Source organism: Rhinoraja longicauda, chromosome 34 (genome assembly GCF_053455715.1).
Source record: "Rhinoraja longicauda isolate Sanriku21f chromosome 34, sRhiLon1.1, whole genome shotgun sequence".
In the NCBI taxonomy this organism is placed as follows: domain Eukaryota; kingdom Metazoa; phylum Chordata; class Chondrichthyes; order Rajiformes; family Arhynchobatidae; genus Rhinoraja; species Rhinoraja longicauda.
In genome coordinates, this window is record NC_135986.1 from 4546225 (window position 1) to 4571295 (window position 25071).

The 25071-nt window shown below is 48.9% G+C and overlaps 1 protein-coding gene across 1 annotated transcript in view; it reads right to left on the reverse strand.

Moving 5' to 3' along the window:
• LOC144609296 (zinc finger CW-type PWWP domain protein 1-like) overlaps nucleotides 1-25071 on the reverse strand; it is an 87860-nt gene that overhangs the window by 27804 nt on the left and 34985 nt on the right. The window contains exons 8-11 of the mRNA XM_078427727.1: nucleotides 20552-20668; nucleotides 17531-17651; nucleotides 11299-11374; nucleotides 6488-6592 (exon numbers count right to left, since the gene is read on the reverse strand). Coding sequence (XP_078283853.1) covers nucleotides 6488-6592; nucleotides 11299-11374; nucleotides 17531-17651; nucleotides 20552-20668 — 419 coding nt within the window. The remainder of the gene's footprint in view (nucleotides 1-6487; nucleotides 6593-11298; nucleotides 11375-17530; nucleotides 17652-20551; nucleotides 20669-25071) is intronic.

Consider the following 25071-nt stretch of genomic DNA (forward strand, 5'->3'; position numbering starts at 1 on the left):
CATAGAGGAGGCTGTTGCAGTAGTCCAGACGGGAGGTGATGAAGGCGTGGATGAGGGTTTCTGCAGCTGTGGAGGAGAGGGATGGACGGAGACGGGCAATGTTTTTGAGGTGGAAGAAGGCTGTCTTTGTGATGTGTTTGATGTGTTTGTCGAAGGAGAGGGTTTGATCAAAGATGATTCCAAGATTCCGGATGTGAGGGGAGGTGGATACTGGGAGACCATCAATATAGAGGATGAAGTTTTGGGTGGATTTGGTGAGCGTTTTTGGACCAATGATGATGATTTCAGATTTGTTGCAATTGAGTTTGAGGAAATTTGATTGAAGCCAAGGTTTTATTTCAGTGATGCAGTTTGTCAGTGTAGAGTGTGTGGTGGTGGAGATTGACTTGGTGGAGATGAGGAGCTGGATATCATCGGCGAAGCAGTGGAAGTTGAGACCATGACGGCGGATTAATTGACCAAGGGGGAACAGGTAGAGGATGAAGAGGAGGGGGCCAAGGACTGAGCCTTGCTGGTTTAAATCGAAGATAGACACTTCTGTACCTTTTTGCCCCGATGGGAGAGGGGAGAAGAGGGAGTGGCCGGGGTGCGACTGGTCCTTGATTATGCTGCTGGCCTTGCCGAGGCAGCGTGAGGAATAAATAGAGTTTATCTGTCATGGGCCTCCTCCAGTGTCCCAAGACAGGCAGCGTCTCGGGAGAGAAGAAAGGTCTCGAGGGGAAGAGAGGGACAGAGGAGCTATCTAGAGTTAGATGTGGCCCTTGTGGCTAAGGGGATCAGGGGGTATGGAGAGAAGGCAGGTACGGGATACTGAGTTGGATGATCAGCCATGATCATATTGAATGGCGGTGCGTACAGGCTCGAAGGGCCGAATGGCCTACACCTGCACCCATTTTCTATGTTTCTATGTTTCTATGACCCGAAACATCACCCATTCCTTTTCTCCTGAGATGCTGCCTGACCCGCTGAGTTACTCCGGCATTTTGTGTCTCCGAAGACAGACACAAAATGCTGGAGTGAGTCAGTGGGTCAGGCAGCATCTCCGGAGAAAAGGAATAGGTGACGTTTCGGGGTCGAGAAGAAGTTGTCTCGACCTGAAACGTCACCCATTCCTTTTCTCCAGAGACGCTGCCTGACCCGCTGAGTTACTCCGGCATTTTGTCTCTATCTTTGGTGTAGACCAGCGTCTGCAGTTCCTTCCTGCACACTGGACTCCCTGCAAGTTCCTTTCCACACTGTGGACCACTGCCAGGTTAAGGAAGAGTTCGATCAAGCTGACCTTGCAATCTGTGAGACTGAGATCGTGTTGCAACACCAGAGACAGCAGGGGATGTCGTAATACTGGCCATCCGATATGGTCACATACTGGAGTAACTCAGCGGCACAGGCAGCCTCTCTGGAGAGAAGGAATGGGTGACGTTTCGGGTCATAGAAACATAGAAACATAGAAAATAGGTGCAGGAGGAGGCCATTCGGCCCTTCGAGCCTGTACGCACCGCCATTCAATATGATCATGGCTGATCATCCAACTCAGTATCCCGTACCTGCCTTCTCTCCATAACCCCCTGATCCCTTTAGCCACAAGGGCCACATCTAACGCCCTCTTAAATATAGCCAATGAACTGGCCTCAACTACCTCCTGTGGCAGAGAATTCCACAGATGCACCACTCTCTGTGTGAAAAAAAAAAGTTATCATCTCGGTCCTAAAAGACTTCCCCCTTATCCTTAAACTGTGACCCCTTGTTCTGGACTTCCCCAACATTCGGAACAATCTTCCTGCATCTAGCCTGTCCAACCCCTTAAGAATTTTGTAAGTTTCTATAAGATCCCCCCTCAGTCTTCTAAATTCCAGCGAGTACAAGCCGAGTCTAATCCAGTCTTTCTTCATATGAAAGTCCTGCCATCCCAGGAATCGCGAGATGCTGCCAGACCCCGCTGAGTTACTCCAACATTTTGTGTCTACCTTCAATTTCAACCAGCATCTGCAGTTTTCTTCCTGCACATCTGCAGTTCCTCCCTACACATAAACCTTGTAGCAATTTGCCTTCCAGCAGATAATACGGTCAGTGAGGTGCTGCCCTGTGTTGAGTTAGAATCATATAAACACCGTGGAAACAGTCCCATTGGGAGAATTCAGAAATCTGTGGGGCAAAAGGACTTGGGAGTGCTGGTGCAGGACTCCCAAAAGGTTAATCTGCAAGTCGAATCAGTAGTAAAGAAGGCAAATTCAACACTGGCATTTAAATCAAGAGGACTAGAATACAAAAACAGAGATGTAATGCTGAGGTTCGATAAGACGCTGGTCAAGCCACATTTGGAGTACTCTGAACAAATCTGGGCCCCAAATCTGAGGAAGGATGTGCTAGCCCTGGAGAAGGTGTTACTCTGAGATGCCGAAAAGGTGGCAGATACGTTTTCTGGCACAGAGTTGCTGCCTCACAGCGCCAGAGGCCCGGCTTCCATCCAGAAGAGGGGCGCTGTCTGTACGGAGTTTGTACGTTCCTCCTGTGACCGCGCGGGTTTCTTCCGGGTGCTCCGGTTTCCTCCCACACTCAATAGACAATAGACAATAGGTGCAGGAGGAGGCCATTCGGCCCTTCGAGCCAGCACCGCCATTCAATGTGATCATGGCTGATCATTCTCAATCAGTACCCCGTTCCTGCCTTCTCCCCATACTCCCTGACTCCGCTATCCTTTAGAGTTCTATCCAGCTCTCTCTTGAATGCATTCAGAGAATTGGCCTCCACTGCCTTCCGAGGCAGAGAATTCCACAGATTCACAACTCTCTGACTGAAAAAGTTTTTCCTCATCTCATTTCTAAATGGCCGACCCCTTATTCTTAAACTGTGGCCCCTTGTTCTGGACTCCCCCAACATTGGGAACATGTTTCCTGCCTCTGACGTGTCCAACCCCTTAATAACCATATAACCATATAACAACTACAGCACGGAAACAGGCCCGTTCGGCCCTACCAGTCCACGCCGACCACTCTTCCTGACCTAGTCTCATCTACCTGCACTCAGACCATAACCCTCTAATCCCCTCTTATCCATATACCTATCCAATTTACTCTTAAATAATAAAATCGAGCCTGCCTCCACCACTTCCACCGGAAGCCCATTCCATACAGCCACCACCCTCTGAGTAAAGAAGTTACCCCTCATGTTACCCCTAAACTTTTGTCCCTCAATTCTGAAGCTATGTCCCCTTGTTGGAATCTTCCCCACTCTCAAAGGGAAAAGCCTACCCACGTCAACTCTGTCCGTCCCTCTCAAAAATTTAAAAAACCTCTATCAAGTCCCCCCTCAACCTTCTACGCTCCAAAGAATAAAGACCCAACCTGTTCAACCCCTCTCTGTAGCTTAAGTGCTGAAACCCAGGGAACATTCTAGTAAATCTCCTCTGTACCCTCTCCATTTTGTCGACATCCTTCCTATAATTTGGCGACCAGAACTGCACACCATACTCCAGATTCGGCCTCACCAATGCCCTGTACAATTTTAACATTACATCCCAACTTCTATACTCGATGCTCTGATTTATAAAGGCAAGCATACCAAACGCCTTCTTCACCACCCTTATACGTTTCGATAAGATCTCCTCTCCAAAGACGTGCTGCTTTGCAGGCTAATTGGCTTCTGTAAATTGCCCCCTCGTGTGTAGGATGGGTACCTGAGTCAACCTGGAGCTACGGCACAGGTGTGATCGCTGGTGGTCGGCACGGATTCGGCGGGCCGAAGGGCCTGTTTCCATGCTGGATCTCTAAAACCAAACTAAAAATGCTTCTTGGCAAATTCAGACAATCAATGAAGCATTTTTGAAGTGCGGTGTGTTGAAGATTTACAAAACATGGCAGCCAACTTGTTGACAATAAACTCCCACGAACAGCAAAGTAACAGAACCAGGATGGGGATTCAAGCACCACACAAAGTCTTGTGCAAAATTAATAGTTCAGGCATACATATTAATTAGGAAGGATGGGAGGGGCTCTTATCGAAACGTATAAGATTATTAAAGAGTTGGACACGTTAGAGGCAGGAAACATGTTCCCAATGTTGGGGGAATCCAGAACCAGGGGCCACGCAGTTTAAGAATAAGGGGTAGGCCATTTAGAATGGAGATGAGGAAAAACTTTTTCAGTCAGAGAGTTGTGAATCTGTGGAATTCTCTGCCTCAGAAGGCAGTGGAGGCCAATTCTCTGAATACATTCAAGAGAGAGCGAGATAGAGCTCTTAAGGATAGCGGAGTCAGGGGGGTACGGGGAGAAGGCAGGAACGGGGTACTGATTGAGAATGATCAGCCATGATCACATTGAATGGCGGTGCTGGCTCGAAGGGCCGAATGGCCTCCTCCTGCACCTATTGTCTATTGTCTATTGAAGAACTGTCTCTCCAAATAGTGCTATGGGAACAGGCAGGGTCCCAGTTCAATACCCCAATCAAAAGACGCTACGTCCAACAGTGCCAAGATGGATCAGTTTAAACTTTTTTTCAGTTTAGTTTAATCTATTGTCCCGTGCACCGAGGTACAGTTGAAAGCCTTTGTTGCGTGCTAACCAGTCAGCGGAAAGACAACACACGATTACAATCGAGCCATCCACAGTGTACAGATACATGATAAGGCAATAACGTTTCGTGCAAGGTAAAGCCAGTAAAGTCCGATCAAGGATAGTCCGAGGGTCTCCAATGAGGTAGATAGTAGTTCAGGACTGCTCTCTGGTTGTGGTAGGATGGTTCAGTTGCCTGATAACAGCTGGGAGGAAGAAACTGTCTCTAAATCTGGAGGTGTGCGTTTTCACACTTCTGTACCTCTTGCCCCGATGGGAGAGGGGAGAAGAGGGAGTGGCTGGGGTGCGACTGGTCCTTGATGATGCTGCTGGCCTTGCCGAGGCAGCGTGAGATATAAGTGGAGTCAATGGGACAACTTGATAAACCAAAGTACCCGGAGGCCAGATTTTAATGATAAAGTAGCAGGTAGGTTGCGGCACGGTGGCGCAGCGGTAGAGTTGCTGCCTTACAGCGAATGCAGCGCCGGAGACTCAGGTTCCATCCCGACTACGGGCGCCCTCTGTACGGAGTTTGTACGTTCTCCCCGTGACCTGCGTGGGTTTTCTCCGACATCTTCGGTTTCCTCCCACACTCCAAAGACGCACAGGTATGTAGGTTAATTGACTGTGCAAATGTAAACATTGTCCCTAGTGTGTGTGTAGGATAGTGTTAATGTGCGGGTATCGCTGGGCGGAGCGGACCCGGTGGGCCGAAGGGCCTGTTTCCGCGCTGTATCTCTAAATCTAAAAGTCCATTAAATTTTAACTTGCCTGCACTGTTTGAGGGATTTGGGGCTTGGTCGTTAAAATTGAATCCCATGCTCAGAATGGAAGAGACACTAAGACAAGACTTCAGTTTAGTTTTAGTTTAGAGAAACAGGCCCTTCGGCCACTGAGTCCGCACCGACCAGCGATCCCCGCACATTAACACTACCCTACACACACTAGGGACAGTTTTACATTTATACCGAGCCAACTAACCTACAAACCTGTACGTCTTTGGAGTGTGGGAGAAAGCCAAAGGTCTCGGTGGAAACCCACAGGGAGAACGTACAAATCCCAGACAGACAGTTAGAAGGATGAGGGGGGATCTTATTGAAACATATAAGATAATTAGGGGATTGGACACATTAGAGGCAGGAAACATGTTCCCAATGTTGGGGGAGTCCAGAACAAGGGGCCACAGTTTAAGAATAAGGGGTCGGCCATTTAGAACGGAGATGAGGAAGAACTTTTTCAGTCAGAGAGTGGTGAAGGTGTGGAATTCTCTGCCTCAGAAGGCAGTGGAGGCCAGTTCGTTGGATGCTTTCAAGAGAGAGCTGGATAGAGCTCTTAAGGATAGCGGAGTGAGGGGGTATGGGGAGAAGGCAGGAACGGGGTACTGATTGAGAGTGATCAGCCATGATCGCATTGAATGGCGGTGCTGGCTCGAAGGGCTGAATGGCCTCCTCCTGCACCTATTGTCTATTGTCTATTGTCTATTGACAGCACCCGTAGTCAGTATAAGAAAATAACTGCAGATGCTGGTACAAATCGAAGGTATTTATTCACAAAATGCTGGAGTAACTCAGCAGGTCAGGCAGCATCTCAGGAGAGAAGGATTGGGTGACGTTTCGGGTCGAGACCCTTCTTCAGACTGATGTCAGGGAGGCTGGACAAAGGAAAGATATAGGTGGAGACCGGTGGAGGGAAATCTGGGAAGGAGGAGGGGAAAGAGAGGGACAGAGGAACTATCTAAAGTTGGAGAAGTTAAAAAAAAATTGGTCGTAGAGTAGGAGGGCAGGAGAAACCCGTAGTCGGGATCGAACCCGGGTCTCTGGCGCTGTGAAGCAGTAGCTCTACCGCTGCGCTACCGTGCCGACATCTTATTAACTTAAAATATCTTGACTGCAAAAGAACATACAGGTTTAAGAGAAATTCTGCTAATTAACGTTACTCACTGATATACTTTTGTCCCGTGGATTTTCTTGGAAATTCTTTATCAGCAACACAGCAATCCATGCATGGGTTACGGTCATGTCGAAAAATGTAACATGATATTTTGACTAGAAAAGTAACACCAGGATTTTAGTGGCACACATCATCAATGTATTAGCTTCACATTGTTCACCAGTGATACTTTTTAAACAGGCACATGCACCGATCAGCCAAAACATTGTGACCACTGACAGGCAAAGTGAATGACCTTGATTATTTTGTTACAATGGCACCTGTCAAGGGGTGGGATATAATCGGCAGCAAGTGAACGGTCAGTTCTTGAAGTTGACATGTTGGATGCAGGAGAAATGGGCAGGAGTAAAGACCTGAGCGACTTTGACAAGGGCCAAATTGTTCTGGCCAGACGACTGGGTCAGAGCATCTCTGAAACGGCAAGGCTTGTGGGGTGCTCCCGGTCAGCAGTGGTGAGTACCGACCGACAGTGGTCCGAGGAGGGACAAACCACAAACCGGCGACAGGTAGGGTGTTGGGCGCCCAAGGCTCATCGATGCGCGAGGGCAATGAAGGCTATCCCGTCTGGTCCGAACCGACAGAAGGTTCACTGTGGCACTGTTGACTGCGGTTGGCATTGATGGCACTGCCCTGAGCTGGTTCGCTTCGTACCTCAAAGATAGGAGTTTCGCCATCAACATAGGCAGTTATTCCTCTGCTCCAGCTAGCCTCTCCTGCGGAGTTCCACAAGGCTCCATCCTAGGCCCCATTCTCTTCTCTCTATACATGCTCCCCCTTGGCCAAATCATTCAAAGGCACGGCATTTCTTTCCACTGCTATGCCGATGACACTCAGCTTTACCTCCCCCTGAAACCCAACAACCAGTCAAATTTAAACAGCCTCTCACACTGCCTTGAGGACATAAAATGTTGGATGGCACAGAACTTCCTCCAATTAAACAAGAGCAAGTCTGAGGTCATCCTATTCGGCCCCCCCGACTCCATCAAATTGATAACAGGCAGTCTTGGAAGTCTATCCTGCCTAGTCAAACCGCATGTCAAAAACCTCGGCATGATATTTGACTCTGCATTAAAATTTGATAAGCAAGTCAACGCTGTGGTAAAAGCCAGCTTCTTCCAACTTCGAACCATAGCTAAAATCAAACCTTTCCTCCAATTCGACGACACAGAAAAATTCATTCACGCTTTCATTTCCTCCCGCCTAGACTACTGCAACTCCCTATACACTGGGATCAGCCAATCTTCCCTGTCCCGCCTGCAACTGGTCCAAAAAGCCGCAGCGAGACTCCTGACGGGTACCCGTAAAAGGGACCACATCACCCCGATTCTGGCCTCTCTCCACTGGCTCCCTGTACGGTACAGAATCAACTTCAAGCTCCTCCTATTCACGTATAAAGCCCTAAATGGACACTCCCCCCCCACATCAAAAATCTTCTAACCCCCCTCTCTAACTCCATGTGCCTCAGGTCGGCCGACTTGGGGCTACTCACTATCCCGCGGTCTAGGCTTAAGCTCAGGGGTGACCGCGCTTTTGCGGTTGCAGCTCCTAGACTGTGGAACAGCATCCCTCTCCCCATCAGAACTGCCCCCTCCATCGACTCCTTTAAGTCCAGGCTCAAAACCTATTTCTACTCCCTAGCGTTTGAGGCTCATTGAGGAGGCGCTGTGAACTGTTTGCGTGCTACTGTATGTTTCATTTTTTTCCCATTGGAACCTAATCAGATGTACAGCACTTTGGTCAACGTGGGTTGTTTTTAAATGTGCTATACAAATAAAATTGACTTGACTTGACAAGTCACGGAAAATGTTAATGGTGGTCACGGGAGGAATGTGTCACAATACACAGTGCATCGCACCCTGCTGCGTATGGGGCTGCACACAGAGGACCAACAGCATATTAGGCGGGTGGGCATAATGTTATGGCTCATCTGGTCATAATGTTTTGGCTGATCGGTGTACAATTCCAAGTGTGTCTCACTATACACCAAGAAGGAGCTATACCCAAGAGCTTGGTGAGTTAGATTGGTGAGTTCCCTTCCCAGGAAGGGAATCTTAATTTTAGTTTAGAGATACAGTGCGGAAACAGGCCCTTCGGCCCACCGACTCCACGCCGACCAGTGATCCCCGCCCACTAACACTATCTTACACACACCACGCAGAGGGACAATTTACGTTTATACCAAACCAATTAACCTACAAACCCGCACGTCTTTGGAGTGTGGGAGGAAACGAAAGATCTCAGGGTAAACCCACGCAGGTCACAGGGAGAACGTACAAACTCCGTACAGGCAGCACCCGTAGTCAAGATCGAACTCGGGTTTAGATTTAGATTTAGATTTAGAGATACAGCGCGGAAACAGGCCCTTCGGCTCACCGGGTCCGCACCGACCAGCGATCCCCGCACACTGACACTATCCTACACCCCACTAGGGACAATTGTTTTTTGGTTTTTTTTCACATTTGCCAAGCCAATTAACCGACAAACCTGCACGTCTTTGGAGTGTGGTAGGAAACCGAAGATCTTGGAAAAAAAACCCACGCAGGTCACGGGGAGAACATACAAACTCCGTACAGACAGCGCCCGAAGTCAGGATCGAACCTGAGTCTCTGGCGCTGTGAGCGATGTGAGGCAGCAACTCTACCGCTGCGCCACTGTGCCGCCCTAATTTTTGATGTGTTTTGCTGAGACTTGGTTAAAAAGACTGTTCCAACCTCCAACCACTACCCCAAAATAAAAGCTTTGATGAACATGTCATAACACGAGGGGCAGCAATATGCATTTAAATAACGCCTTTAACACTGTAGGAAAATAAACTGCAGACGCTGGTTTAAATCGAAGTTAGACACAAAATGCTGGAGTAACTCAGCGGGTCAGACAGCATCTCAGGAGAGAAGGTGATGTTTCGGGTCGAGACCCTTCTTCAGACTCTACCTTTGTCTACCTTTAACACTGTGCTATTCTCCATGGAACTTCATCGATCGTAGAAAAAGAGGAACTGCAGATGCTGATCAATATGCAAAAGGACACAAAGTACTGGAGTAACTCAGTGTCACACAAGAACTATTCAGAGATGCTGCCTGACCCACTGAGTTACTCCATTACTTAGTGTCTTTTCACATGTTGATACATTGGCCAAAAAGATTCACATCAGTGAAACATAGGGGATAATCACTGTTTTATCTCTGTGCTTACCAAGACAGACTGCCTCTTAGTCCAGCTTGGCTCTATTTTAAAATTCACAGATGAGAGATAATCACTTGCCCTTCTGTTCACTAGTCCCACTGTGATTATATACCCACAGTGATCCAATATTTTAAATTCCTAACCCTCATTTTTACCTCACTCAATGACTTTAACTGCCTCCCTCCCAAGGGGATAGATTTAAACTTTAAAATGTGAATATCTTTAAAAGTATAACAACGATTTCAATGAAACTTCTTCCATTAGCACCAAAGGGACGACGGTGAGTAAGGTGGGCCTAAAATTGTTGCGCTATCGTGTACCGTTTTAGCTGTAGTTCAGGAACAAACAAACAAACAAGAGTTTAGTAGATAGATGAGAGTTTTAGTAATATTTAGATACTCAACTATTTTTTGATGTTTATTACGGGTTTTACAGAGTTCTGTGTTTACATATCTGTTGTGCTGCTGCAAGTAAGAGTTGTATTGTTCTGTCTCAGGACATCAGTGGCCGCACGGTGGCGCAGCGGTAGAGTTGCCGCCTTACAGCGAATGCAGCGCCGGAGACTCTGGTTCGATCCCGACCACGGGCGCCGTCTGTACGGAGTTTGCACGTTCTCCCCGTGACCTGCGTGGGTTTTCTCCGAGACCTTCGGTTTCCTCCCACACTCCAAAGACGTACAGGTTTGTAGGTTAATTGACTGGGCAAATGTAAAAATTGTCCCTGGTGGGTGTGCGGGGATCGCTGGGCGGCGCGGACTCGGTGGGCTGAAGGGCCTGTTTCCGCGCTGTATCTCTAAATCTAAAAATCTAAAATCTAAATCTAAATCTAAAAGAAAATCTATATACTAAAACTTTTGTTCGTTTGTTTGTTTGTTTGTTCCTGAACTACAGCCAAAACGGTACACGATAGCGCGACAATTTTAGGCCTACCTTACTGACCGTCGTTCCATTGGTGCTAATGGAAGAAGTTTCGTTAAAATCTGTGTTATATTTTTAAAGTTATTTACATTTTAAAATTTAAATCTATCTCCTAGGGAGGGAGGGGGAGGGAGGGAGGTGAAGGGGTGGAGGGAGGTAGGGGGAGGATAAGGGGGGTTGAGGGGGATGGAGTGGGGGGAGGGGAAGAGGGGAGGGGAGGGAGGGGAAGAGGTAGGGGGGAGGAGAGGGTGCTGCACCAATGCAGGAAAGGTTTGGGCCCAATGGGTCCACGGTCTATATGACAATAAAACACTCTTGACTCTTCTTGATCCTCCAATTCTGATAGCAGATTATAATTATTCAATGAGATCGACACAAAATGCGGGAGTAACTCAGTGGGTCAGGCAGCATCTCTGGAGAAAATAAATGGGTGACGTTTCGGGTTGAGGCCTTTCTTCCCGAAACATCACCTGTTCCTTCTCTCCAGAGATGCTGCCTGATCCGCTGAGTTACTTTTGCATCTATCTTCGGTGTAAACCGGCATCTGCAGTTCCGTCCTACACGTAATTATGATACGTAATCAAGGAAACGGGAGAGGGCAGGCAAAAAGTAAATTCGAGGCCAAAATATTCAACGAGGACCGGGGACAGAACCCGTAATGTTTAGTGGCTTCACCAGGCGATAGACGTACGTACACTCACCGGAAACTGATCCAAGTCACTTGTAAACATGAAGTATTTCCCAGTCTTCGGATCATGTTCCACCATTGCTGGCCACCTAAAGGCAAGAACACAACAGTTGAACTCAGTCTTTCCAAACTCAAAGAAGTTCATTAAGTGTCAACCAGACCAAGTGGACCTGTTGGGCCCAAGCCTCTCCTGCATTGGTGCAGCACCCTCTCCTCCCCCCCACTCCCACTCCCCATCGCCCCTCTCCCCCCCACCCCTCCCTCCTCTCCCACCCTCCTTCCACCTCCCCTCCCCCTCCTTCCCCCTACTCCATCCCCCTCATCGTCCCTCCTCCCCCCCCTCCCTCTTCCCTTCCACCTCCCCCCACTCCATCCCGTCTCAACCCCCCTTATTGTCCCTCCTCCCTCCCTCCAACCCCCTCCCTCCCTGGGAGATAGATTTAAACTTTAAAATGTGAATAACTTAAAAAATATAACACTGATTTCAATGAAACTTCTCCCATAAGCACCAAAGGGACGACGGTGAGTAAGGTGGGCTTAAAATTGTCGGTTCACGGGGAGAACGTATAAACTCCGTACAGAATCGGACCCGGGTCTCTGGCGCCGTGAGGCAGCAACTCTGGCGCCGTGAGGCAGCAACTCTGGCTCTGTGAGGCAGCAACTCTGGCTCTGTAAGGCAGCAACTCTGGCGCAGTGAGGAAGCAACTCTAGCTCTGTGAGGCAGCAACTCTGGCTCTGTGAGGCAGCAACTCTGGCGCTGTGAGGCAGCAACTTTGGCGGTGAGAGGCAGCAACTCTGGCGGTGTGAGGCAGCAACTCTGGCGCCGTGAGGCAGCAACTCTGGCGCCGTGAGGCTGCAACTCTGGCGGTGTGAGGCAGCAACTGTGGCGCCGTGAGGCAGCAACTCTGGCGCCGTGAGGCAGCAACTCTGGCGCAGTGAGGAAGCAACACTGGCGCCGTGAGGCAGCAACTCTGGCGCTGTGAGGCAGCAACTGTGGCGCCGTGAGGCAGCAACTCTGGCGCAGTGAGGCAGCAACTCTGGCGCAGTGAGGAAGCAACACTGGCGCCGTGAGGCAGCAACTCTGGCGCTGTGAGGCAGCAACTCTGGCGCCGTGAGGCAGCAACTCTGGCTCTGTGAGGCAGCAACTCTGGCGCCGTGAGGAAGCAACTCTGGCGGTGTGAGGAAGCAACTCTGGCGGCGTGAGGCAGCAACTCTAGCGGCGTGAGGCAGCAACTCTGGCGCAGTGAGGCAGCAACTCTGGCGCCGTGAGGCAGCAACTCTGGCGGAGTGAGGCAGCAACTCTGGCGGATTGAGGCAGCAACTCTGGCGGTGTGAGGCAGCAACTCTGGCGCTGTGAGGCAGCAACTCTGGCGGTATGAGGCAGCAACTGTGGCGGTGTGAGGAAGCAACTCTGGCGCCGTGAGGCAGCAACTTTGGCGCCGTGAGGCAGCAACTCTGGCGGAGTGAGGCAGCAACTCTGGCGGAGTGAGGCAGCAACTCTGGAGGAGTGAGGCAGCAACTCTGGCGGAGTGAGGCAGCAACTCTGGCGGTGTGAGGCAGCAACTCTACTGCTGCGCCACCTCCGCCTAGAAGAAGAATTAGGCCATTCGACCCATCGAGTCTGCTCTGCCATTCGATCATGGCTGATCCATGTCTCCCTCTCAACCCCATTCTCCTGCCTTCTCCCCGTAACCTTTGCCTCCCTGGACCCTTCCTTATCACATCTTTTGCGAAGCGTCGAATGCAATAGATTAGTTGGAAACACAGCAACGGTTTTGTGTCCACAAAGTCCTCCGCTATTTTGCACATGAGATCACAAAGGACCGACCTGGCGAGTTGATTCAATCTGCTGACAGTGGGGTGGGAAACAGATGCAAAATAAACATTGATCAGATCTTGCCACTTAATTCAGCGTGGCCTGAGGAAACCTTGTTCACTCGTACCACAAAGCCAGCCACCCACTCCCCCACAGCAATTACTGCAGCTTCTTCCCTACAGCCATCAGGCTATTAAACACTACAACCTTCAATAAGCTCTGAACCACACAGACGTTTGTTATTATTGCACTATTATTGTTTGTTTTGTATGTGTGCATGTGTGTACATATATATATATATTGTGATATCATGAGAGGTAGAGTCATAGAGGGGAGATACATTTCCTCCCGGTGGATGCAACAAGTCAAGTCAAGTCAATTTTATTTGTATAGCACATTTAAAAACAACCCACGTTGACCAAAGTGCTGTACATCTGATTAGGTACTAAGGAAAAAAAATGAAACATACAGTAGCACGCAAACAGTTCACAGCGCCTCCTCAATGAGCCTCAAACGCTAGGGAGTAGAAATAGGTTTTGAGCATGGACTTAAAGGAGTGGATGGAGGGGGCAGTTCTGATGGGGAGAGGGTTGCTGTTCCAGTCTAGGAGCTGCAACCGCAAAAGCGCGGTCACCCCTGAGCTTAAGCCTAGACCGTGGGATAGTGAGTAGCCCCAAGTCGGCCGACCTGAGGGACCTGGGGTTAGAGAGGTGGGTTAGAAGATTTTTGATGTAGGGGGGGTAATGTCCATTTAGGGCTTTATATGTGAATAGGAGGAGCTTGAAGTTGATTCTGTACCGTACAGGGAGCCAGTGGAGAGAGGCCAGAATCGGGGTGATGTGGTCCCTTTTACGGGTACCCGTCAGGAGTCTCGCTGCGGCGTTTTGGACCAGTTGCAGGCGGGACAGGGAAGATTGGCTGATCCCAGTGTATAGGGAGTTGCAGTAGTCTAGGCGGGAGGAAATGAAAGCGTGAATGATTTTTTCTGTGTCGTCGAATTGGAGGAAAGGTTTGATTTTAGCTATGGTTTTTTAGCTATGCCCTGCTCACACTGATTGCTGCTGACACTGATTGCTGCTGATTGCTGCTGACACTGATTGCTGCCCAGCTGAACCAGATGAGCTGATTGCCTCAGTGAGAGAGCTAAAAGGGAAGGGAAGCAGTATATTTAAAGAGAGAGACAACGACTGGAGCAGAGAGGGAGAGAACGACTGGAGCAGAGAGGGAGAGAACGACTGGAGCAGAGAGGGAGAGAACGACTGGAGCAGAGAGGGAGAGAACGACTGGAGCAGAGAGGGAGAGAACGACTGGAGCAGAGAGGGAGAGAACGACTGGAGCAGAGAGGGAGAGAACGACTGGAGCAGAGAGGGAGAGAACGACTGGAGCAGAGAGGGAGAGAACGACTGGAGCAGAGAGGGAGAGAACGACTGGAGCAGAGAGGGAGAGAACGACTGGAGCAGAGAGGGAGAGAACGACTGGAGCAGAGAGGGAGAGAACGACTGGAGCAGAGAGGGAGAGAACGACTGGAGCAGAGAGGGAGAGAACGACTGGAGCAGAGAGGGAGAGAACGACTGGAGCAGAGAGGGAGAGAACGACTGGAGCAGAGAGGGAGAGAAGCATTGTTTGAGTTATATTTTGTAAGAAGGCAGCAAGCTACAGTTTTGATTAAGTTTACCTGTTTTTGGAAAAGACTAAATATATGGAATTTAAGTTTGAAAACAAGAACGTTTCTGTCTTCATTTCCGGCACCCCCACACCTCCCAACCTTCAAGAGAAAAGCTCCCGACCTCTCAAGACATTACAATATATATATATATATTATTTTATATAGATGTTATATACATATGGTATATGTGAGCATGTGTATATATACACACACACTGAACTTTTTTTTCTCATTTATATTATTTACAGTGTACAATGTTTGCATATTCTTTTTAGAGAGTTTTAGAGATACAGCGCGGAAACAGGCCCTTTCGGCCCACCGGGTCCGTGCCGACCAGCGATCCCCGCACACATTAACATCATAACCAGCTAACCTACACAACATCATAGCCACCTATTCACAAAATGCTGGAGTAACTCAGCGGGTCAGGCAGCATCTCAGGAGAGAAGGAATGGGCGACGTTTCGGGTCGAGACCCTTCTGAATTTACACACAAAAGTACCAGTTTCAAGCCTCTTTTAGTGCATTTCAAAGTAAAAACAGACATTGCAAAATAATGTGAATATGTCACTGTACACTAATAACATTTTGAAGTAAATTCGCACACTAATTGATAATCAGCCCAAAAAGGTGGTAATTGGCTTTTCTGCTGTGTTTTATATTTTAACCCTGTCTTAATTAATTTAGTTATATAATCTTGCACTTAAATGTAATATTTACTCATCACAGTCCCACCGCTGATTTTCTGGCACTCTTGGTTCCAGAGCTTTGCTGGTTTATCCAGCCGGCCAAGGAAGTCACTCGGCGATGGGGATAGATGTGCCGGCTCCGGCTGGGCTGGAGTTCCAGAGCCCCGGCCGCAGGTTGCAAATTCAACCCACTGATCTGCCGTGGAAGTCCCGATGAGATCGAGATTGGCTGCCTTGCCCAGCCGAGGTGCCACATTTTCGGGGAGACTTCCATGGCGCGCGGGGGGGGGGATTTCTCGCGGAGCCCCTAGTGACCTCTAGCGGAACCCTAGTGTTCATTACAAGTCTATACATCATTTTTAAAATTTTCTTTCTTTTTTTTGATCCGATTTCTCTGTTTATTTGGCAAATTAAGCAATCAGCTGGTGCATTATGTTAAACCAACACTTGCTGGGATTTTAGCATCGAGGACGATGCAAGTTATTCCTTTCATGTCATGTCTAGGATTTGAGGAAGGGCATCCTTGTAATTGAGGCAGTGCAGCGTAGGTTCACGAGATTGATCCCCGGGATGGCGGGACTGTCACATGAGGAAAGATTGGAAAGACTAGGCTTGTTTTCACTGGAGTTTAGAAGGATGAGAGGGGATCTGATAGAGACGTATAAAATTATAAAAGGACTGGACAGGCTAGTTGCAGGAAAAATGTTCCCAATGTTGGGGGAGTCCAGAACCAGGGGCCACAGTCTTAGAATAAGGGGAGGCCATTTAAAACTGAGGTGAGAAGGAACGTTTTCACCCAGAGAGTTGTGAATTTGTGGAATTCTCCGCCACAGAGGGCAGTGGAAGCCAAATCACTGGATGAATTTAAGAGAGTTAGATAGAGCTCTGGGGGCTAGTGGAATCAAGGGATATGGGGAGAGGTTGGGCACAGGTTACTGATTGTGGATGATCAGCCACGATCACAATGAATGGCGGTGCTGGGTCGAAGGGCCGAATGGCCTCCTCCTGCACCTATTTTCTATGTTTCTATGTTTCTAAAGTGAAAAACACGGAAACCATCCAAAAAGTGCAGAAAATGCATTTTTAAAACGCGGAAATCCACGGAAACGCGGAAAATTCACATGCCTGAAAGATCAAGATTCAAAATGCGTGCAGCGTAGGTTTACTAGGTTAATTCCCGGAATGGCGGGACTTTCATATGTTGAAAGACTGGAGCGACTAGGCTTGTATACACTGGAATTTAGAAGGATGAGAGGAGATCTTATCGAAACGTATAAGATTATTAAGGGGTTGGACACGTTAGAGGCAGGAAACATGTTCCCAATGTTTGGGGAGTCCAGAACAAGGGGCCACAGTTTAAGAATAAGGGGTAAGGCCATTTAGAACTGAGATGAGGAAAAACTTTTTCAGTCAGAGAGTTGTGAATCTGTGGAATTCTCTGCCTCAGAAGGCAGTGGAGGCCAATTCTCTGAATGCATTCAAGAGAGAGCTAGATAGAGCTCTTAAGGATAGCGCAGTCAGGGGGTATGGGGAGAAGGCAGGAACGGGGTACTGATTGAGAATGATCAGCCGTGATCACATTGAATGGCGGCGCTGGCTCGAAGGACCAAATAGCCTCCTCCTGCACCTATTTTCTATGTTTCTAATTAATCTACAAGCACGCACGTCTTTGGAGTGTGGGAGGAAACCGCAGATCTCAGAGAAAACCCACGCAGGTCACGGGGAGAACGTTCAAACGTATCACTCTCTTCCCTCTCCACGGTTTGCAGTTGAAAATGGCCGCCCCATTGCACTCCCCCCAAGTTTGATCTCTTCCAAGATGGCGTCCAGCCCAGGTGACTATTTGAGTGTTTCTATGTTTCTAAAGTGAAAAACACGGAAACCTTGCAAAAAGTGCGGAAAATGCATTTTAAAAACACGGAAACGCGGAAAATTCACCCGCCTGAAAGATCAAGATTCGAAATACGGTTTCTACGGAATGTGTATTGCTTTTTTGCGCCGTCGTAAAGTCGAAATATCGTTTGTCGAAGCATCGAACGTCGAGGGGCGTCTGTGCAGTGTACTCATGAACCTACCATGGATATCCAGACTGCTTGGCCCAGACTATGGAACCAGGAACCAGCTCGGCATAAATAACGTCATTGGCTCTTCCATCCCAGGCTTCTTCCGGCAGGTCACACAGGTTGTACAGTGGGTCTGCAACAGAACAATTCAACGTTATTCATTATGTTTTATCACCAGGGCGGCACGGTGGCGCAGCGGTAGAGTTGCCACCTTACAGCGAATGCAGCGCCGGAGACTCAGGTTCCATCCTGACTACGGGCGCCGTCTGTACGGAGTTTGTACGTTCTCCCCGTGACCCGCGTGGGTTTTCCCCGAGATCTTCGGTTTCCTCCCACACTCCAAAGACGTACAGGTATGTAGGTTAATTGACTGGGTAAATGTAAAAATTGTCACTAGTGTGTGTAGGATAGTGTTAATGTGCGGGGATCGCTGGGCGGCGCGGACTCGGTGGGCCGAAGAGCCTGTTTCCGCGCTGTATCTCTAAATCTAAATCTAAGGAACTGCAGATGCTGATTTAAACTGAAGATAGGCAGAAGGGTCTCGACCCGAAACGTCACCTATTCCTTTTCTCCAGAGATGCTGTCTGACCCACTGAGTTACTCTAGCACTTTGTGTCCGTCTACAAACACAAAAAGCTGGAGTAACTCAGTGGGTCAGGCAGCATCTCTGGACAAAAGGAATAGGTGACGTTCCACAGTGCTCTGCAGACACTAGAAATAAACGACAAAAAAGGAGCTCAAAACAATGCCCTCAAATCCCTATTGCAATCAAGGCAGTTTGTAGTTCAGAGTTTGGTTGGAATTCGTAGAGTTCAATAGCCTGATGATAGATACAAAATGCTGGAGTAACTCAGCGGGTCAGGCAGCATCTCTGGAGAGAAGGAATGGGTGACGTTTCGGGTCGAGACCCTTCTTCAGACTGTATAAGAAAATAACTGCAGATGCTGGTACAAATCGACGGTATTTATTCACAAAGTGCTGGAGTAACTCAGCAGGTCAGGCAGCATCTCAGGAGAGAAGGAATGGGTGACGTTTCGGGTCGAGACCCTTCTTCAGACTGATGGTTGTTAGGAAGAAGCTGCTCCTGAACCTGGACATTAAACGGTTTTAGTTTCGTTTAGAGATGCAGCGCGGAAACAGGCCCTTTCGGCCCATCGGCGATCCCCGCATATTAACACTATCCTAAACCCACTGGGGACAATTTTTACATTTACCAAGCCAATTAAACTACAAACCCGCACGTCTTTGGAAACCGAAGATCTCGGAGAAAACCCATGCAGGTCACGGGGAGAATGTGCAAACTCCGTACAGACAGCGCCCGTAGTCGGGATCGAACCTGGATCTCCGGCGCTGCATTCGCTGTCAGGCAGCAACTCTACCGCTGCGCCACCGTGCCGCCCTTTTCAGGCTCCTGTACCTTCTTCCCGATGGGAGAAGTGAAATGAGAGCGTGGCCAGGGTGGTGTGGGTTTCTGATGATGCTGGCAGCCTTTTTGAGGCAGTGACTCCTGTAGATCCCTTCGGTGGTGAGGAGGTTAGTACCCGTGAAGGACTGGGCAGTGTTCACCACAATTGTGATAATTTCCAGAATTGGTATCATTTTCAGCATTTAGCTTTTGGTTTTATTTGGAGCCAGCCTTTACTAAAACTCTCGTTTGTTTGTTTGTTTGTTCCTGAACTACAGCCAAAACAGTACACGATAGCGTTACAATTTTAGGCCCACCTTACTCACCGTCATCCCTTTGGTGCTAATGGAAGAGGTTTCATTGAAATCGGTGTTATATTTTTAAAGTTATTCACATTTTAAAGTTTAAATCTATCTGCTTGGGAGGGGTGGGGAGGGGCGGGGGGGAGGGGCGGAGGGAGGGAGGGAGGGGGTGGAGGGAGGGGGGTGGAGGAGGGAGGATAAGGGGGTTGATGGGGATGGAGTGGGGGGGAGGGGAAGGAGGGGAGGGACATGGGAGTTGGAGGGGGGGAGGAGAGGAGGGGGAGGTAGGGAGGATGGGGGGAGGGAGGGAGGATGGGGGAGGGGAAGGACATGGGAGTTGGAGGGGGAGGAGAGGAGGGAGGGAGAGGGATGGAGGAGAGGAGGGGTGGAGGGAGGCTGGAAGGGGAGGAGGGAGGAGGGAGGGGGAGGAGAGAAGGGGGAGAAGAGAGGGGGGAGGGGAAGGGGAGGGGGAGGGGAAGGGGAGGGGGAGGGGTGAAGGGAGGGAGGGGGAGAGAGGGGGGAGGGGAAGGGGAGGGGGTGAGAGGAGAGGGGAGGGGTAGGGGGTGAGAGGAGAGAGGAGAGAGGGGAGGGGGAGAAGGGTGGAGGAGAGGAGGGGTGGAGGGAGACTGGAAGGGGAGGAGGGAGGGAGGAGGAGGGGGAGGGATGGAGGAGAGGAGGGGTGGAAGGAGGCTGGAAGGGGAGGAGGGAGGGGGAGGAGAGAAGGGGGGAGAAGAGAGGGAGGGGAAAGGAGGGGAGGGGAAAGGAGGGGAGGGACATGGGAGTTGGAGGGGGGAGGAGAGGAGGGGGGACGGAGGGAGAAGGGATGGAGGAGAGGAGGGGTGGAGGGAGCCTGGAAGGGGAGGAGGGAGGGGGGAGGAGAGAAGGGGAGAAGAGAGGGAGGGGGGAGGGGAGGGGAAGGAGGGAGGGAGGGGGGAGGAGAGAGGGGGGAGGGGAAAGTGGGATGGGAAGGGGTGAGAGGAGAGAGCGGGGGAGGGGAAGGGGGTGAGTGGAGAGAAGGGAGGGGGGGAGAGGGGCGGGGGAGGGGGGGGGAGAGGGGCGGGGGAGGGGGGGGGAGAGGGTGCTCATTGGGCCCACACCTCACCAATGCAGGAGAGGTTTGGGCCCAACAGGTCCACTTGGTCTAGTCTTTACTAAATTCAACACCAACAACGTTTTACATCCCAAAGCCTTTTGCATGTATTTCCAACTGTAACAATTAAGTATACTTTCGTCAACGACTGACGATTCTGGCGGCACCTCCCGTGAAAGGCGGGCGAACAAGGACAATAGCATTGTCGCGCTTGTTGTGGAAAGATCGCTCAGTACCTGGGTTCTGACGGCAAGTCCAGTCCTTGGCCAGGGCGGCTGGATCCACGTTGTCCTTCAGCCGTCTCCACTTCCCACACACCCTCCTGCTGCACTGAGCCCAGGCAACATAATTGTCTAGGGGGAAAGCAAAGAACACCGAATCAGCAGCGGTCCCGGCCACCAACAATCAACAGCCAGTTACCCGGGAGTGAAAGAAGTCCGCCTGCAGCAATCTCAAGTTTGCATTTCGTAAATAGCCTTTTTTTACAGGGGGGGGTACTGCCGCAAAATGGCGCAGCGGTAGAGTTGCTGCCTCACAGCGCCAGAGACCTGGGTTTGATCCTCAGTACGGATCCTCAGCTGTCTGTACGGAGACTAGAGACAATTTGCAATTTTTACCGAAGCCAATCAGCCTACAAACCCGCACGCCTTTGGAGTGCAGGAGGAAACCGGAGCACCCGGAGAAAACCCACGCAGGTCACGGGGAGAGCGTACAAACTCCGTACAGACAAGCACCCGTGGTCGGGATGGGAACCCGGGTCTCCGGCGCTGTGAGGCAGTGGCTCTACCCGCTGCGCCATCGAGCCGCACCTGAGGAGCATTCTGAAGAAGACTAGAGGTAATCAGCGAGAAAATCCTAGAGCTTAGTGCAGCGCTCTTAATGATAGAGGAGTCAGGGGGTATGAGGAGAGGGCAGGAACGGGGCACTGATTGTGGATGATCAGCCATGATCACATTAAATGGCGGTGCTGGCTCGAAGGGCCGAATGGCCAACTCCTATTGTCTATTGTCACACCGTCTCCAATTGTGAACCCATGAGAAAAGCAAATATCCTGTGGGTTGAATGAATTTCATACTAAAGCAAAAAAGATTAATGCTAATCATGTGTAGGAAAAAAAATGCAGACGCTGGTTTAAATCGAAGGTAGACACAAATACATACCTTTTTCTATCTTTGAATGCTAATCATGCTAATGCTAATCATGTTGTGTTGTAACAAGAATGTGTTATAGAAACAGAAAATAGGTGCAGGAGTCGGCCATTCTGCCCTTCCAGCCATTCAATATGATCATGGCTGATCATTCAAAATCAGTACCCTTTTCCTGCTTTTTCCCCATATCCCTTGATTCCGTTAGCCCTAAGAGCTAAATCTAACTCTCTCTTGAAAACATCCAGTGAATTGGCCTCCACTGCCCTCTGTGGCAGAGAATTCCACAGATTCACAACTCTCTGGATGAAAAATGTTTTTCCTCATCTCAGTCCAAAAATGGCCTACCCCTTATTCTCAAACTGTGTGGCCCCTGGATCTGGACTCCCCCAACATGGGGAACATTTTTCCTGCATCTAGCCTGTCCAATCCCTTTAAGAATTTTATATGTTTTCACCCACGTGTTTAATAATAATAATAATAATAATACATTTTATTTATATAGCGCTTTTCATATACTCAAAGACGCTTTACAGAGATTTTGAGAACATAGGGAAATTAATAAATAGATAAATAAGTAAATAAATAAATGAACAGAGAAAGGAGACAGTAGGTGAGGTGACCTTCAGTGGTTGAAGGCAGTACTGAACAGGTGAGACTTCAGCGATGTTTTGAATGTGGTGAGTGTGGGGGAGTCTCTAGACCGTAATGTTGTATCCTTATTGTTTTGATGTGTTTATGCTTTATTCTTAATTGTTAACTGTGTTTGTGTTGTCATTTGTGAGCGGAGCACCAAGGCACATTCCTTGTATGTGCACATACATGGCCAATAAACTTATACATTCATGTTTCTATAAGATGCCCTCTCATCCTTCTAAATTCTAGTGAATACAAGCCCAGTCGACCCATTCTTTCATCATATGTCAGTCCCGCCATCCCGGGAATTAACCTGGTGAACCTACGCTGCACTCCCTCAATAGCAAGAGTGTTTTAGCAATGCAAATAGACTTTGACCGATGCAATTCTGAGAGTCTTCTCTCTTTACCTCCCCGTTTTCCGTTACTTGTTTACGTTGCACTGTGCCATGCTGGAGCGAACAGGGTCTGTATTAATCCAGCATTAGTTTTCAGACACAATAAGGGCAACCTCAACACTAGCAAAACAACACTTCGTTATAGGATGGATGCAATTAATTAACAACCCACATTAATTTGCAGCATCCTAAGGGCGGCACGGCTTGTACTCGCTGGAATTTAGAAGATTGAGGGGGGATCTTATAGAAACTTACAAAATTCTTAAGGGGTTGGAAATGCTAGATGAAGGAAGATTGTTCCCGATGTTGGGGAAGTCCAGAACAAGGGGTCACAGTTTAAGGATAAGGGGGAAGTCTTTTAGGACCGAGATGAGAACGTTTTTTTTCACACAGAGTGGTGAATCTGTAGAATTCTCTGACACAGAAGGTAGTTGAGGCCAGTTCATTGGCTATATTTAAGAGGGAGTTAGATGTGGCCCTTGTGGCTAAAGGGATCAGGGGGTATGGAGATAAGGCAGGTACGTGATACTAAGTTGGATGATCAGCCATATTATTATTTTATTTATTTTCATATTTCAGATACAGCGCGGAAACAGGCCTTTTCGGCCCACCAAGTCCGCGCCGCCCATGATCATATTGAATGGTGGTGCAGGCTCGAAGAGCCGAATGGCCTACTCCTGCACCTATTTTCTATGTTTCTATAGTGGTAGAGTTGCTGCCTTACAGCGTTTGCGGCTGCAGTCCGTGCGGAGTTTGTGGGTTTTCCCCGAGATCTTCGGTTTCCTCCCACGCTCCAAAGACGTGCAGGTTTTTGTCGCGTTCATTGGCTTGGTGTAATTGTAAATTGTCCCCCAGTGTGTGTAGGATTTTGTGTGTTAGTGTGCAGGGATCACTGGTCGGCGCGGACTCGGTGGGCCGAAGGGCCTGTTTGTTTCCAGCGCGGAAACTTTTTTTTAAAAACTGAAAACAAAAACATCTATGTACAAATTTGTTCCTGCAATACATTTTGGTTTTGTGTTTAAGAAAAACCAAACTACATGCCTTTTCTATCCAAAAAAGGAAATGATCTCTGAATTCATAATTGCCGCGCCATTTCCTTCCTGGCGGCCAGGCCATATTTCAACGCAGAAACACAAAGACATGGCAGAAAAAACACTTGTACGAGCTCCTTCATGTTTGCTCAGGATTGAAAAGCAAGTGTTTTCTTATTCACTCCAGCGAGCTGTACCTTGGACAGCATTACAAGGAACGCCAGCATTTACGTACAAGCGGTCAAAGGCCAGGGAGGATCTGGAGCTTGTTTTCATGTCATCATCATCATCATATCATCATATATATACAGCCGGAAACAGGCCTTTTCGGCCCTCCAAGTCCGTGCCGCCGTGCGATCCCCGTACATTAACACTATCCTACACCCACTAGGGACATTTTTTACATTTACCCAGTCAATTAACCTACATACCTACAACAAACAATAGGTGCAGATGTAGGCCATTCGGCCCTTCGAGCCACATTCAATGTGATCACAGCTGATCATTCACAATCAGTACCCCATTCCTGCCTTCTCCCCATACCCCCTGATTCCACTATTTTTAAGAACTATCTTGAAAGCATCCAGAGAATTGGCTTCCACTGCCTTCTGAGGCAGAGAATTCCACAGATTCACAACTCTCTGACTGAAAATGTTTTTCCTCATCTCAGTTCTAAATAGCCTACCCCTTATTCTTAAACTGTGGCCCCTTGTTCTGGACTCCCCCAACATTGGGAACATGTTTCCTGCCTCTAGCGTGTCCAATTCCTTAATAATCTTATATGTTTTAATAAGATTCCCTCTCATCCTTCTAAATTCCAGTGTATACAAGCCTAGTCGCTCCTGGTCTTTCAACGTACGACAGTCCCGCCATACCGGGAATTAACCTAGTGACAGTACTTTGGTCAACGTGGGTTGTTTTTAAATGTGCTATACAAATAAAATTGACTTGACTTGATCCTACGCTGCACTCCCTCAATAGCAAGAATGTCCTTCCTCAAATTTGGAGACCAAAAGTGCACACAGTACTCCACGTGCGGTCTCACTAGGGCCCTGCACAACTGCAGAAGGACCTCTTTGCTCCTATACTCAACTCCCCTTGTCATAAAGGCCAACAAGCCATTAGCTTTCTTCATAGAGTCATCGAGTGATACGGCGTGGAAACAGGCCCTTCGGCCCAACTCGCCCACACCAGCCAACAATGTCCCAGCTACCCTAGTCCCACTTGCCTGCATTTGGTCCAGAACCCTCCATGTACCTGTCCAACTGTTTCTTAAACGATGGGATAGTCCCAGCCTCAACTACCTCCTTTGGCAGCTTGTTCCATACACCCACCACCCTCTGTGTGAAAAAATTACCCCACGGATTCCTATTAAATCTTTTCCCCTTCACCTTGAACCTATGTCCTCTGGTCCTCGATTCCCCTACTCTGGGTAAGAGACTCTGTGCGTCTACCCGATCTATTCCTCTCGTGATTTTGTACACCTCTATAAGATCACCCCTCATTCTCCTGCGCTCTGTGGAATAGAGACCCAGCCTGCTCAACCT